General features: G+C 31.3%; 1 protein-coding gene across 2 annotated transcripts; it reads right to left on the bottom strand.

Moving 5' to 3' along the window:
• Window positions 1–2,219: 2,219 nt before the first annotated feature.
• On the bottom strand, window positions 2,220–9,063 carry LOC109814725 (myb-like transcription factor family protein). Of its 2 annotated transcripts, none has more exons than XM_083077738.1 (17): window positions 8,801–9,063; window positions 8,621–8,707; window positions 8,455–8,520; window positions 8,311–8,370; window positions 8,136–8,192; window positions 6,421–6,550; window positions 6,240–6,307; window positions 6,063–6,155; window positions 5,907–5,954; window positions 5,170–5,331; window positions 4,801–4,911; window positions 3,668–3,763; window positions 3,390–3,461; window positions 3,203–3,239; window positions 3,073–3,107; window positions 2,891–2,958; window positions 2,220–2,709 (listed from the first exon to the last, which is right to left on the bottom strand). In XM_083077738.1, exons 1-16 carry the CDS (start codon window positions 8,909–8,911, stop codon window positions 2,899–2,901), a joined length of 1,293 nt encoding a protein of 430 aa, XP_082933864.1. In that variant the 5' UTR covers window positions 8,912–9,063; the 3' UTR covers window positions 2,220–2,709; window positions 2,891–2,898. The 2 variants fall into 2 exon arrangements, with proteins under 2 accessions (XP_082933864.1, XP_082933863.1); XM_083077737.1 differs by having other exon boundaries at window positions 3,203–3,263; window positions 8,801–9,062.
• Between the last annotated feature and the right edge of the window lie 5,932 nt (window positions 9,064–14,995).

Below are 14,995 nucleotides of genomic sequence, written 5' to 3'. Positions count from 1 at the left end.
TAGAATAAATATAAAAAATAAAATAAAATATGAAAAATATAATTTTATCTTATTTCAATAACTTCTTCCTAAGTATTTATAGGAAAAATAAATAAAAAGAAAAAATAAAATAGGAGATAGGATGATATTCCTTCTCCCAAAGAAGTCTGATTGTTTGAGTTTACTAAAAAAATAATAATTCTTTAACCTTTGTTGCTTCCTGAGTTTACTCAAAGAAATAATAATTCTTTAACCTTTTCGTATTTCACCTAAAAAGCAATATCTAACTAGAGTTTATTTGGATAAATTTTTTAAAAATACTTAAATAAAAATTAAAATAATTTTTTCAGAAGATAAAATTAATTTATAAAAACTTTCTCATACTAACATCTGTAACTTTTTTTTTTACTTATGCATATAATTTTAGTTTATAAAAAAGTTAATTTCTTTTTCTTTTTTTTATCTCCTGTAAATATATATATATTTTTTTAAATTATCCACTGAACGTCAGATACAACTTAATGTAGCTGGGTCTTAGGTAAAGTATGAAAAGGTTAAAGAATTATTATTTGGTTGAGTAAACTCTGGCTTCTTTAAGCAGAGACAGAATCATCTTGTCTTCTATGATATATATATTTCCAGAGTTAGGTAATTATTGATTGCTCAAAAGTCCACTGGGGTTGATGGATGCAAGTCCAATGCCTGAGGATGATAATGGAGGACTCGTTACCATAGTAAGCATTGATGGAGGAGAGATTCGTGGTGTTATTCCAGGGTACATTCTCGCCATATTAGAGGCTGAACTTCAGGTAATAATCTTTTTTGCATTCTTAATTAGAATATAATATAATGTAATGTATGCATAAGCACACAATGCAACCATTGACCCAACTACAGTGTATGAAATTCATTACGAATAAATACTCTCATGGGCAAGTCTAATCTAATACAACGCCATCCACGAAAGATGGTCCTCCTTGTGCTGCCAAAGACTATGAATTCTGTTGCTAAGCGCCACATGCATACATCATGAACTTAGGGAGAATAATTGAATAGAAAGAGAGAGAGAGAAGTAATGTGAAACTAAATGATGCAAGTGAAGGCAACATGAGAGGAATATGTTGAGATGCAAGTAAAGTCTCGCATCATTCAAATAAGAGGATGGACATGAGTTTATTATATACACACAATTGTCTTCATTGGTTGAGAGACCTTTTGAGTGATTTTCAGAAACAAAACCATAAAGGTTGGGTCTAAAGCTGACAATATCTTACCAATATGGAGACATTTATATGTGTGTGATAATTCCTGGTACTCAATAGAATAAGCTAAAAACATCGGTTAACCCACCAACGTAACAGGTTTGTAAGAAATACCCAAATTTGAAAGTCAGATACCCACCAATTACCAAGCCAGTTCGGGTTTCTTATTTAGTTGTTTGTCATAATTCACTTTCATCTCTTCTCTGCTCAGCTTTGATTTCTCTTTATATTATGGCAATTTAGATTGTCTGCGGAGAGAAGGCGTCATGATATAAACTAAGAAATATTCTAAATATGAAAAGGCGTCGTGATATAAAACTAAGAAATATTTTAAATATGAAAAGGCGTCGTGATATAAAACTAAGAAATATTCTAATATGAAAAGGCGTCATGATATCCAAAAACAAAACCATGACATGAAAGTTGGATTCAAAGCGGACAATATCTTACTAATGTAGAGACATATATATGTGTAATAATCCCTGGTACTCAATAGAATAAGCCAAAAACATTGGTTAACCCACCAACGTAACAAGCTTGCAAGAAATACCCAAATTTGAAAGTCAGGTACCCACCAATTACCAAGCCAGTTCGAGTTTCTTATTTAGTTGTTTGTCATAATTCACTTTCATCTCTTCTCTGCTCAGCTTTATATTATGGCAATTTAGATTGTCTGCAGAGAGAAGATGTTCTTATATAAAACTAAGAAGTATTCCAAATATGAAAAAGGGACAAGTTCATCAATTAGTTACTCCTACCATCGTGTGTATTCCATGACATTGACAAATTTAAATAAAATTAATTTCATTTGGTCTGAATGATCATTTTTATTATAGATATCTTTTTTCATTGAATGTGTATGCGAGAACAACTAAAATTGATTGTCATCGACACACTACTTTTACCACACTTTCTTATTTGTAAAATTTATTGAAACTATAAAACTAAGGAAAAAAAACCATCAAATAAGATGTACGATCACAAAATTGATATTTTCAATAAATTCCATTGCATAAGTGTAGTTAAGAGTGTTTTTAACATTTCTCTCGAGAAACATTTATGAAGACACTTGTTCCATTAGCACCCAATTTCTACATCCCGACATAAGCTTTCAAAGATACCTGGAATTCCAAATCCAAGCTTATATACATGCATATCCAAACAAGAAGCCTTTTCCGTCCCTGGTATCCTTAACAGCATTAACAGCCCAAGATATAAAGTAAAGCTTCTCAGGACATGGTTAAGCTGGGAGATCCGACTCATTCTACGGATCTCAGTTTTCTTTTTACATCGAATATCAAGTGTGGCATTAGCCTAAAACTGCAGACCCAAGTAAATCGAACTACAGTTAGACTAAATACACCACAATCAGAATTTCAGGGTGTTTGAGTTCCCAACCACTTTCCAGAACATTCATACTTTTGATTGAAAGAATTCCACAAATCGAAACACCTTTCCTGGTTTGCACCTGACGGATAACATGCAAAAAATATTCATTAAATACATTGCATTAACAAACATTCTTGTGCTAGTTGTTTTAGTTGAAGAACCAACATTATATTACAGGAGCGCACAAATGGTTTGGACGGATATCAAATTTACAAAGAATGATCAAGTGTGTATCTTCTGTGCAAAATTTAAGCTCTCACCTGAGGAACTAAAGATCTGAGGCCTTTAGTTTTCTAGGTCTTTTATGAGCTGATGGAGCTCCAGGTGCCTGTAAAAAATAAAATTTCAAGACCAGTAATAATGCATTAGGAAAATAGTCCAAAGGTATGTGGGAATCGAACAATGAAGGAGAAAATAATTAGACAAACACTTTGTAGTGTACCTTTCGCTTTTGATCCTTTTTGCCAACCCTTTCAGCTGAAACCACAGTTATATACATAGTTTCAATAATAAATAAATGAAATTCCCATCACTTACAGAAAATTAGGTAGCAGCTGTAAACAATCTATTACCTCCAAAATTGATTGAATCTGGAACAAATGTCCGATCCTGATCCCCACCACGATGTAAAAGCTGTCATTAGTTTCCAAATCACAAATTCATGGTTTGAGTAACAGAATGTAATGCTTGGACAATCACAGGCCAAAAACAATGAAAGCATAGAGAGGAAAATACCAAAATAAAAACTAGATTTCTAACCTTTGGCGTGCCAGGTGTTTCACCATATGACCCATCACGGAAAGAGGAACCTTCGGCCTCTTTATATTGCACCTGAAATAAATATCAAGATAAGTAATTAAATTAAGCAAATTGGGAGAAAGCAAGACAATATCGATGGTGTTACACCAATATATAATAAATATTAGAAAGGCATACAACCCTATGGACATTCTAACTAGTGGAATCTTCAAACTGGTCAGAAAACAAAATTTATAAAATACCCAATAGCAACTATATTTCTCTCAACCCTTATATACCTGTTTCTGAAGATTAAGCCAAGTTAGTATTTCTCTTCTTAATTCAAGATGCTCAGCACAAACAGCTTTTGTAGGAACCCTTGGTTTCAAATTGACCTGGGAACACAGTAGAACCAATTAAAAAGGAAGTGGATCAGAGAGTCAATATTGTTCTTGCGTGATTGTGCAACACACATTTCCATAGATATGCTCAAATATGACATATAACAAACATTTCTGCTCGGATAAAATATGTATATATTGTTGGAGAATTTAAGCTTCAGCAAGCCAAAAACAAGCTGATTTTACCCTTAAATAAGCTCAAGTTTACTTTTATGTTAACATAAAATATAACAAGGCTACTCAAGCAGACATGAGTTGAGCTTAAATATAGCACTCTGAAACTGAAAGTACACAGCTCATTTACAGCCCTACTAAAAAAACCAAACGCAAATTTAATAGTTAAAAAAAGCATATAAAATCATCAGCCCTCCTGAAATGAAGAATGTGAGGGTTTCGTACATCAGCTCTACTAAATACTACCCCTGGCCTTATATAGGACCCTTTTAACCATTTCACAAGAATTAGGGAATTTATATAATTTAGTTAGTGATATAAAGTTTGAAATAATTTGTATTATTTGTTCAGAATTACCCTCTAAATTATTGGGATCCCATTTTCTAATTCCTTTCTATCTAATTAATTAATGCATTTCCACTTTCAACCATTCTCTTATTCTATAAAATGCCAAAGTGAATGAAAGAGGCAGCTCTGACTAGTGATCTTGCCCTATCTTTGTGAGAGTCCAAGAAATTAATTTACTGCAATTATTATTCATAACTAGAAAAAATAGATGAGTAATTAAGAACATTTTCTGTTAAATTTTTTTTAATGCAGTAAATAATTTAGAAGGGGTCCTATGAAAAGGACCAAAGCAAACGTCAAAAACAGTTCTTACAAATTCACCCAAAAAAAGGTTCTTATAAAAAATAAACAACATTTTCCATTTTTTAATCCTTAACAAGTGTTCACTAGTTAACATTTGCCTATATATTGTTAAAAACACAGATAAGTGAATACTAGCAACTGTACCAGGGACAAAAACAAATGAAACATCTAAACTGAATTAAAAGTTCAAGGGAGTAAAGACAAACCCCAAGATCTTGCAAAGTTTGCTCAACCCGTTTGATAGTCCTAAGTCCAGCAGAAGCATTTGCAGCTTGCACCATTTGCTCAAGTGCATATGTTCTCAAATATACACGAAGCTGAAATATTTATCGCTATCAGGCTTTGTTCAGATGCATAAGCATTAAAAAAAAAATTGATATGACCTCTGATAAAAAATAGTTATTTGAAATATTATGATCAATGCAAGTTCAAAATTTTGAATGTCAGTGTCTATGTTAACCTTCCCTATGGGCAGTGCAGAGAATGAGGTTTGGGAATTGGGAAGTGTTAAGAACAGAAGTTTCAATGAAGAAAATGCACAGGACACATCACCGGAAACCTTCCATGTAACTTACCATGCGAAGAGAAGCTAGAGTAGATGCATTATCTGGTAATGCGGTAGGTGTAACCATTGATGGAAGTTGCGCATTTGGTGGAGATACAGTTTCACCAGGGATAGCCCTCTCTGTAGCTTCTGCACCAGGATTAGAAGCAACCAACTGAGACTCTTCAGCAACCTAAAACACAATCAAACATGTTATCTCAATTCTCAATACACACAAAGCTCCAAACATGGCCTCAGGTGAAGACCCCAGTCAATTTCTAGTATACCATGAGTAGAAATACAGGACTTAATACTATCCTACCCCCTATACTATATATCCCATGACCAAGATAACCACTCTCCATTGGCATCCATTTGTGGATAACTTGTGGGGATATAGGACAACTCGGTGGTGATGTTTTTGGTCCCATTCCATTAATAGCAACAACCATACATTAGTTTAGTTAGGGACCCAATACAAATGAATCAGGTCACAACCAGAGGTGGAGCTTATGAGTATACAGCTCTAGTTGCCACCCAGTGCAAATAAAAAGATGCATAGCAGGGAAATTTTGTACAATGCATAAATAGTTAAATACATAAGATAAGACCATTCCACCACTAGTTTAAGTGTGTGGGTAGGAATATAGAATCATGATTAATCAAGAAATCAGAATTAGATAATCTGAAATTTAAACTTGATTATTGATAACAAGTCCTCCCCTCCACAAGTAATGGCAATATAGAAAAGCATCCTTAAAAAAATACCTTGGGAGGAATGCGTGATTCAGCTATTCGTTTTGCTTCAACAAGAACCTGCATAAAACAACAGGAGTAGGTAGCTATATCTTATTTTCTATGACGGTACACTGATTGCAGAAACATTTAAAATACTAATTTAAATCTTAAAAAAAAGATCAAAACCTCTTCATCTCTTCGTTCTTGTTGCCTTGTTTGAGAGAGGACCATGGACAATGCTCGTTTTCGCTCCATTTCTTGTGAAACATTATACGGTTCCTACAATGGGGAAGTAGGACAAGTTACTACTATGACCATGTGGCAATATCCTATGGCAGGTTCAAGTTTTTAGTTTAACTGCACCTTAACAAGAGGATGTGCTGCAACATCCCCAGAAGATGGAGCCCTAGCAATCAATATAGCCCGGGAAACTACAAGGCATGAAATAAAAAAGAATGTTAAAATATATTCTCCATAAAATCAAACTAAAGTATGAAAACAGGAAAAATTTCAGCATATAATAATTTATTGAACAAAAACATACCACTATAATATCTATCTTTCAATTCCTCTACAGTCCGAGATGATGGAAACCTATCAGCTATTACAACAAATCGGAGATCAAATCTCTCACACAAGTCAAATAGTTGATCTGTCTCCTCCTTGGTCCACATCTACATATATAAAAAGCAATGCACTTAACACTTGATAAAGATAGGTGTAAAAATACTGTTAGAATGTAACATTTTCCAACTTCCAATTGTGAAAAGCACACAGGATAGAATTACACAATTGATGTTTAGGGTGAGTAATGTCACACGAAGAAAAGTACAATTTAGTGTAATGCACAAAAGAGGCAGATGCAAAGTTAAGCTATGTTCATAGATAAAGATCCTTCCAAATTGATTGCAAATTTGTCCCTTTGCTTATAGCTATACTGATAATCTATTCTGTTCATCCAAGTTGGAACTGGCTATCATTTATCATGATATAGTGTAATGAAAAATGCAAGAACCCAAATAACCATCCATATAGTTAGCTATTTGGTTCAAAAGAGAGGTTCTTTTGAACAAGAAGACATCAACGTTACAATGATTTGAATTCGGACCCTACTCTTTTTGACATTACCCAATTCAAAAGCTTTAAAATAAATATCGAATGTTTTACCATGATCATTCTACAAAAACCACTATCTCCATCACAAACAGCATTACTTATCCATCTGGGAGGGAATAATTTTTTCTAAACCTCCTACATTAATGCATACATAAGCTCAAGCAAGACCAGGCTCCAAATAAATGTTGTCACAGCAAACCACAAGGTATCCTCACAAAAGACACCCCTCAGCAAAAGTAAATGATAAATTAGGCCAACACTCAATTTCCAAAATCAAATAAAGCTGCGATTATTATGATTCTGATAATCTATCTCTGATCAAGTTTATAGAATCTCGCTGTTGGCATCCATACCAAAATAAATGTACTCCACACTAAACTTGGGGTTCAAGGATTTAAAATGGAAACCTAGGAACAGAGATATGTAAAACAGAGATAATTGCATTATTGGATAGAGAGAACAAAGATAACTATAACCTCCCTAAACAGAGCAACTGTGCCATAGAGAAAATTATCCCTGCCCAAGCTGGAAGCCAAAAGTAATAACAGAACGGAATCCATGAATGCATGCAGCTCATTCCTCCCCAGTAACTACCCCCACAATAGGTGGATTCCACAAGCCAAAACAGGAAGCAAAACAAACCAGCATACATGTATTTTATTTTTGCTTTTCTTTCTTGTTTCTCCTAGCATAAATCCTCCAGGTCCTAAGGCCCATTTGCTTGGCAGTTGTCTCAACATTAATTGTTCTCTATCAACCAATCAATATCTTTAGACAAACTAAATTAATGACTGAAGAAAAAACCTCTTGGATGTAATAGTATAATTTGTTGAGAATAGACCGCACAGGAATAACATGATATCCTTTTCTTCCCAAGAAAAAAAAAACAAAAAAGGCTTTCAACAATATGATTTTTATAATCTCCAACATGCTAACAAACAATTTAGCACTTATAATTGTGCATACACAAAAATATCTTTTAGTACTACTCTTGCAATAGAAGTCAGTCGAGACCCAACAATCACAACTTGATACAGTGAATAAAATTCAGTATGGGTAGCATAAAAAAAAAATGCAACATGATAGCTTGAGCAAACCATTCAAAAAATTCCATAAAATTGTACAGTTAGACATGATACCCACAGGATCTGTCAAATACTTGTCATACTCCTCATCTGTGTATTTGATTACGTCAACGGACTGCACCACAGCCAGTAAACTAACATTAAATCATACAAAAAGACGATGATGCCCAAAACTAGATTCAGAAATAAAGCAATGCAAGACATGCATGAAGACAGAGTACACTCGCATTTACCTTATTATACTTAGCAAAAGAGTAGTCCCCTGTAGGAGGAACACCATTGACAACTCGTACCTGAATTAGGAGAGACAAATAACAATTACTCGCGTGGTCATAATCACAGATTATATACAAAATTATACCGAGATAGTTACTTACCCAATGATAGAGGTGAAGATTATCTTTACGAGCAGAACTAGTGAAAGGAAGCCACTGCCAAGTGACCTGAAGAAGAAGAGAAAAATGTGAAATTATTCAATAGTTAAACCACCAAACTAATTGAGTACTGCCAAAAAAAAAAAAAAAAAAAAAAAAAAAAGCAAACCTTTTCGAGAGGAGGAGGCTTTTTCTTCAATTGAGAAGCTTCAATTGCAGGCATAAGAGGTGCGAGTCCACCGGTGAGCGCATAAACCTACAATTACAATACAATTGAATTGAATTCAGTAACCATAAAGAAAATAGAGAATGTAACATTGGTATTGTTGCAATTGAAAAAGATAGGTACCTCGCGCGAAATGCCATCTGGTTTTCTTTGAGACTCTTTGGGAGGTCGAGACTTCTTCTCGAGAGGTGGAAATGAGTTTTTGGGCAAACCCAGGATATCCTTCGCATCCATAATCCTCAATCACAGACCGTTAAGGACTATTTAGGGTTTCGGGATCAATTTCGGATTTGGGGGAATTAATCAGGTTCTTCTCTTCTTCCTGTTCCAGTTTTCCCTCACTTTCTCCACTGCGAATTTTAGAATAGACCCGATGCAACGACGTCGTATCAGTTTCCTGCTCATAACTCTACTTTTTCAACACTGCAAAATATTAATAACCATTTTCTTTAACCTTATATATTTTATACAATTTTCATATTTGTTTTAATATTTTAAAAATAATTAATAATTAAATATGATTTTATACCACAATATAAATTATTTGTGATAAATCTTCAATTTAATTTGTATATTTAAAAATATATTTAATACAAATTTTAATCATAACAATATATAATAAAATTAGTATTTATTATAATTTTTAATAATATAAAAAAAATAATTATCGTGTACATTGCATGTATTAAATTACTAAAATTATAACATTTTTTTTTTCAAAATATAAGAGAAAATAGTCGTAGTAAGAACGGTTTTATAGTATTATTAAACATATAAATTTATTATTTTTATAATAATTATTTTAAATTTTTACCAGTAACAATTTTTAATTGATTTATATATACTGAAATATTTTAAAATTGAATAAATAAAAATTATGTAACTTTATTTTAAAATATTTTTTTATTTAAGTTTTTTAAATCAAAAAATAAATTATAAATGTTTCGATGATTTTGTTCAATGCAATGGTTGAAAAATTATTACAAGGAAATTTTTTATTAAAAGTCGCAATGGAGGAGCATTAATAATAATAAATATTATATTTTTAATGAAAATAATTATACTTTTAATTTCCTTTTTTTTTATCCTAAGGTAGTGTTTTGGTACAACTATTTTTTTTATGACAGCAATAACTACAACCTTTAGTTCAACAAAAATTTTCATTACTAGTTGTTCCTTAATGTTAACATGATTTGGAACAATATGTAACCCTTTTGTCAATTTCTTTATGCAAATATCTTTATATTTATCGTTTCTTTTCATGATTTCTCAAAATTTGTTGTGTAAATATTCCTCAATTGTAAAGAATAAAAACTTGTATTTTTAATATATAGGAACATACATTTTGACTGTCTTATTTGTCACTGACAACCTTTTAAAAGTATGTGGAAATTTGGAACAAAAACAAAGAGTGAATATTCATGTTTGCTCTTGGAAGGTAGTGAGTGTCGTTATATTAATTAGTTCATAAAATTATGAAAATGTTAAATAAATCGTTAAACTTGATACTTAATGTCATTTTGATGAGTATATATATATATATATATATATATATATATATATATATAAATTATCAATACCATTATTTTATTAATATAACTTATTGCAGTAAAATATTTTTCTAATAAAATAATCAATTAATTCAAGAGATTTAATTCATTAATTTAAGTTAAAATATATATTAGTTAGTTACAATAAAATATGTAAAACTAATGTAATTACATACACTTTATAAAAATGTATGAGAAAAGATTGTAAATAATTAGTTCATAATTTCTTTCAACAATTAATTACGTCAATTATTAATAGAATAATTTGTAATAATTATTTACGTTTTGTTACTAAAAAAATTCAAAACCAAAATTAATCTTTAAATAATTGATGTAAAAACTTCTAATGAATGTAACAATGTATTATTTGAAGTATTTTAATTGATTAAATAAAATTATAAGTGGTAACTAATTAATTAGTATAAAATATGTTAAACTTGGTGTAATATTTTTATATAAATTAGAATAATTATTTTTTAAATAAAAATACTTTTAGGAAAACTTTGGTACACAAAATGTTTTTATTGAAAATCTTAAAGCAAAAATCTTATTATCATATTTAATAGTCATTTTAAAAAATAAAAATATAATTTGTTGAAAACCATTTTCACTACACATTCTCACAAAAACATTATTATAAGGAGTGGAAATTCAATTAAAGTTTAAAATTATAATATCCTTAAAAAAAATTCTATTTATCTTTCTCTCCCTGTGACTTTCACTCCCTTCTCTTTTCATCTCTCCATCTCCCTCTTTATGCCTCTATCTATCTCTCTCGCTTTTATTTCTCGTTTCTTCCTTTCTTTCTCTCCCTCCCACTCCCCCTCTCCCCTCATATTTCTATTTTTCTCTCTTTCTTGTTTTTATATTTTAATGATATTATTAACAATTTTTTACTCGAATGAAATAAAACAATGTATTTTTATTATTCTTAATTACAATGTAGTATTTTTTTATTTTTGAATTTTGTATTTAAATTATTTTAATAAGTTTTCAACATTTTTAGATAATCTAATATCATATTTGTAATAAGATTTAAGTAAATATATATAACAAGTTTATTTTAATAAATGATATTTTTGTAAAAATTATTGATGAATCCAGGAATATACTATTGCAATAAAATATTAAAATTTTTAATTCCCAATAATCATGTATGAATATTCTCATAAATTTTTATGAGTAATCAAACATATTTTAGTTATTTTCATAAAACATAATTCCCAAAATTTGTAATTCTCATAAATAATAATTTTTTGGTATGAAAAAATTTCTCCGCTATTAAACACCCTCTTAACTTAAGGGCTAAATTTTAACGATAGTATTATTAGTTGATTTTTCTTAAACAATACTAGCATTTAAAGAATTTGTCTCAATCTTTCATATCTTTTAATTTATATATTTTTTCATTTTTACTTTTAAATAGAAATGGTAAAATAGGCCAACTTAATTCATTTATGCTTGTCCCACCATGGGCTTGCCAAAAATGGACAGGGTCAAGTTTTTTCGTCAAACAAAATTTAGGTTAGATGCCTTAACCCATCCTACTTGAGGGTGGGTTGGCGGACAAATAAAAAAAATATAATTATATATTCATTTGGGATACTTCTTTTAATATATATATTTTTTCTAATGTCTTAAGAATTTACATAAATTAGTATACTTAAACAATAAAATAAATTTCAAATTATAACATATTTAGTTTAAATTATCACAATTAATAAATCTCAAATTTTATATATAATAATAATAATAACAATAACAATAATAATCATAACAACAACTACTTGCAGACCAATTTTACCATCCCAACTTTTAAATTAAATTTCATTATATTTAAAAGGATTAACACTAATAAAAATAATATAATGTATTATAATACTAATTATTTATTATAATTATAAAATATCATTTATATGTTGAAAAATAGTTATATTTATTATAATTTTTAATTATAATATAAAATAATTTTTTTCTTATGCCTTACACAGGTTAACTATTATCATCTTAAAAAAAAGACTATTATTAATTAATATCTGATAACCATAGTAGTACTTTGAATATCAGATAAATAGTAGATTTTTCAATGGAAGAAATTGGTGAATATTTCATATCAATTTCATGATTATAGAATAATTTTTTTTTAAAAAAAACAACGTTTGATTATAATTAATAAACAACCTTTACGTCCCCAGGGTCACCACTTTTATTAAAAGAACAATCATAGGGCGATGCCAATGAATTAAAGAATATAATCATAGCTAAAGTGATAACACCAAGGTCAATTGATTAAAGATGTATGAAATTACATGATAACTATTACTGTTGGAGCAAATATAAAATTTAGGAGTTTAACACAGTACCCCAAAAATTATGAACCGAAAACATACACGTAGGAAAGTATGAGTGGAGCAGTTCCATGAGACCAAATTATGAATATGATTGTGCAGAAAAGATGATTAATTGATGAAATAGTTCTTCTTTATGAAACTCGAGGGGAATGGCTGGTCGGCAAATTTGTTTCCATGTGGTGCCACAGTCCACATGGCCATGGGCCATGCCCACCGTGGAATATTATACAAAACTCACTCCTCATAGTAACATCATTTTTGTCGTTTAGTTTGTCGGTCAAATTTATTTATTATTTTTTACGTTAACTTTTTTTTTAATCTTAAATCATGATGAAAAACATGACATGACACCTTAAAAAACATAGTTAAGGTTTGACACTTTCCAAAATGAAGTAAAAAAAACATTTTTTAAGACTTTGAAAGTAACAGATTGATTACAGCTTTTAGAAACTGGAAACAAGCGCCTACTCTTACCAATGTTACCATAACTCTCGATCTCATACAACTAATTGAAAATGTCAACTTTTTATCATAATGAACATATCAGATTCACGTATTCTATATATACCTGCATGAAATTGAGCAATACTGTGACAATATGGTGGATGGTGGTGGCTTGAAAATTAAAATAATGTTTTATAGTGAACTTGGAGTGGTGGGTGGCGGGTTTTACCGATGGAGATGTGAGGATGAAGCATGGTAGGGAGTGTTGTGGTTAGGTAAAGATTCTGAAAATTTTAGTGCATGGCTTGAAGGTGTTGTTTGAGGAATAATATATTAATATTAGTACATGGAGAAGATTGAGATTGTTAGGGGAGTTGACTTGTGTAGGGGTCAAGCTCAACACATATCTTGTTGATGATGCGACTTGTCTTCGCTACAACTTGAAGGAACTTCAATGACGATGGTGTAAAGTAGAGGGAGGAGGTTATAACGACAATAATACAGGAGTTTATTTTTTGTGCAAAGGGAAGGGAACTAGTCTTTTGGTTCTTTGCAAGGTGATAATATATTCATGATGATTAAAGGGTTCAAGAAAATTAAATTCACAATAACAATTTGAGTAAGAGCAAAACTATATATGATTATCATGGTAGTTCAAAGAAGATTTCACAATTTTTCTCCTACCCAAATTGAATGGATTTATCGTGACAATTATAGCTTGAGATGGGAGTCATTTTTTTTTTGTCTTTTTAATCCTCATTTGCCTTTTTTACTTGAGATCGGAGAACTATATATGTACAGTCTTAAGTTTTAGGTTGAATTATATACATTTTAAATTTATGATCGTAAATCAATTTATCACAAGATATTGAGTACATTTTCTAAATGTCTCTTGAGATCTCGATTTATAATTGAATTCTCAAACTATTATCTAAAGATTTGACAATTGTAATAAAAATAAGATTCACAATAATAAGAGATCTTTCAATAATTTGAATATCTATCATCCCACTTGAATTTAAATCCTCTTTATTCAAAAGCAAGAGAAACGCTCAAACATTTATTTTTGGATATTTTTATCATATATAAGTTATCTTTTGGTCGTTTTTTGAAGGTATCTTATAACTAAAAACAAACAACTGAATGATTAATCTTTCAAGCACTGTTTGTTTTTTACATGGAGCGACTAGCCCTTAGGATCTTTGAGTTGCTTCAGGAGGGTCGTTGGAAACCGATTAAGCTCTCCCCTGGGGGGTTCCCGCTTTCACACCTTTTCTTTGCTGATGATATTTTACTGTTTTGTCAAGCTTGAGAGGATCAAGCTCGCTTGGTGGCGTCAATCTTGGAGGAGTTTTCGCGATCATCAGGCTTGAGGGTCAATTTGTCTAAGTCTAAGTTTGTGAGCTCTAGAAGGGTTTCACAGAGGAGGATCGACATACTGGAGGGTTGGCTTGGGATTGGCCACACGGCTCGAATAGGGAAGTATTTGGGGGTTCCCATGACTCATGGTCAGCCGAGGTGCGCCGATTTTTATGATGTGATGGATAAGATTCAGGGTAGACTTGCGGCTTGGAAGTCCAAGCTTCTTAATAAGGCAGGGAAGTTGTGTCTGGTCAAGTCCACCATCTCCTCTATTCCTGTTTATAGCATGCAAATACTGTGGCTTCCTCAAGCAGTGTGTACTAGAATTGATCAGGCTTGTCGTCGTATGCTCTGGGCTAATTCTGACAACACACGGTTCTGGTCTCCAGTGAGTTGGGATGTTGTGACTCAACCCACAGAGTTCGGCGGTCTTGGTGTTAGGGAGGCACGCAGGGTGAATGTTTCACTCTTGGGGAAGTTAGTTTGGGATATGCTTACGACTCCACAGAAGCCTTGGGTTCATCTCCTCAGCAATCTATACCTACAGGGAGACTCTATCTTGTGTGCTCAAAACAGGCGGGGTGCTTCTCCGACCTGGTCAAGTCTTCTGA

This window comes from Cajanus cajan, chromosome 6 (assembly GCF_000230855.2).
Source record: "Cajanus cajan strain Asha chromosome 6, NIPB_CcT2T_4, whole genome shotgun sequence".
Taxonomy (NCBI): Eukaryota; Viridiplantae; Streptophyta; class Magnoliopsida; order Fabales; family Fabaceae; genus Cajanus; species Cajanus cajan.
Note: the sequence above shows the minus strand (reverse complement) of the source record. Positions and strands in the feature narration are given on the sequence as shown.

What these genes read in the sequence shown, in the direction of transcription:
- LOC109814725 (XM_083077737.1), bottom strand. Translation starts at nt 8,911, where the DNA reads ATGGATGCGAAGGATATCCTGGGTTTGCCCAAAAACTCATTTCCACCT. An exon ending in CTTTTGCTAAGTATAATAAG is followed by an intron (nt 8,193 to 8,310) that starts GTAAATGCGAGT and finishes GCTGTGGTGCAG; the next exon opens with TCCGTTGACGTAATCAAATA. An exon ending in AAAAGGATCAAAAGCGAAAG is followed by an intron (nt 2,959 to 3,072) that starts GTACACTACAAA and finishes TATTTTTTACAG; the next exon opens with GCACCTGGAGCTCCATCAGC.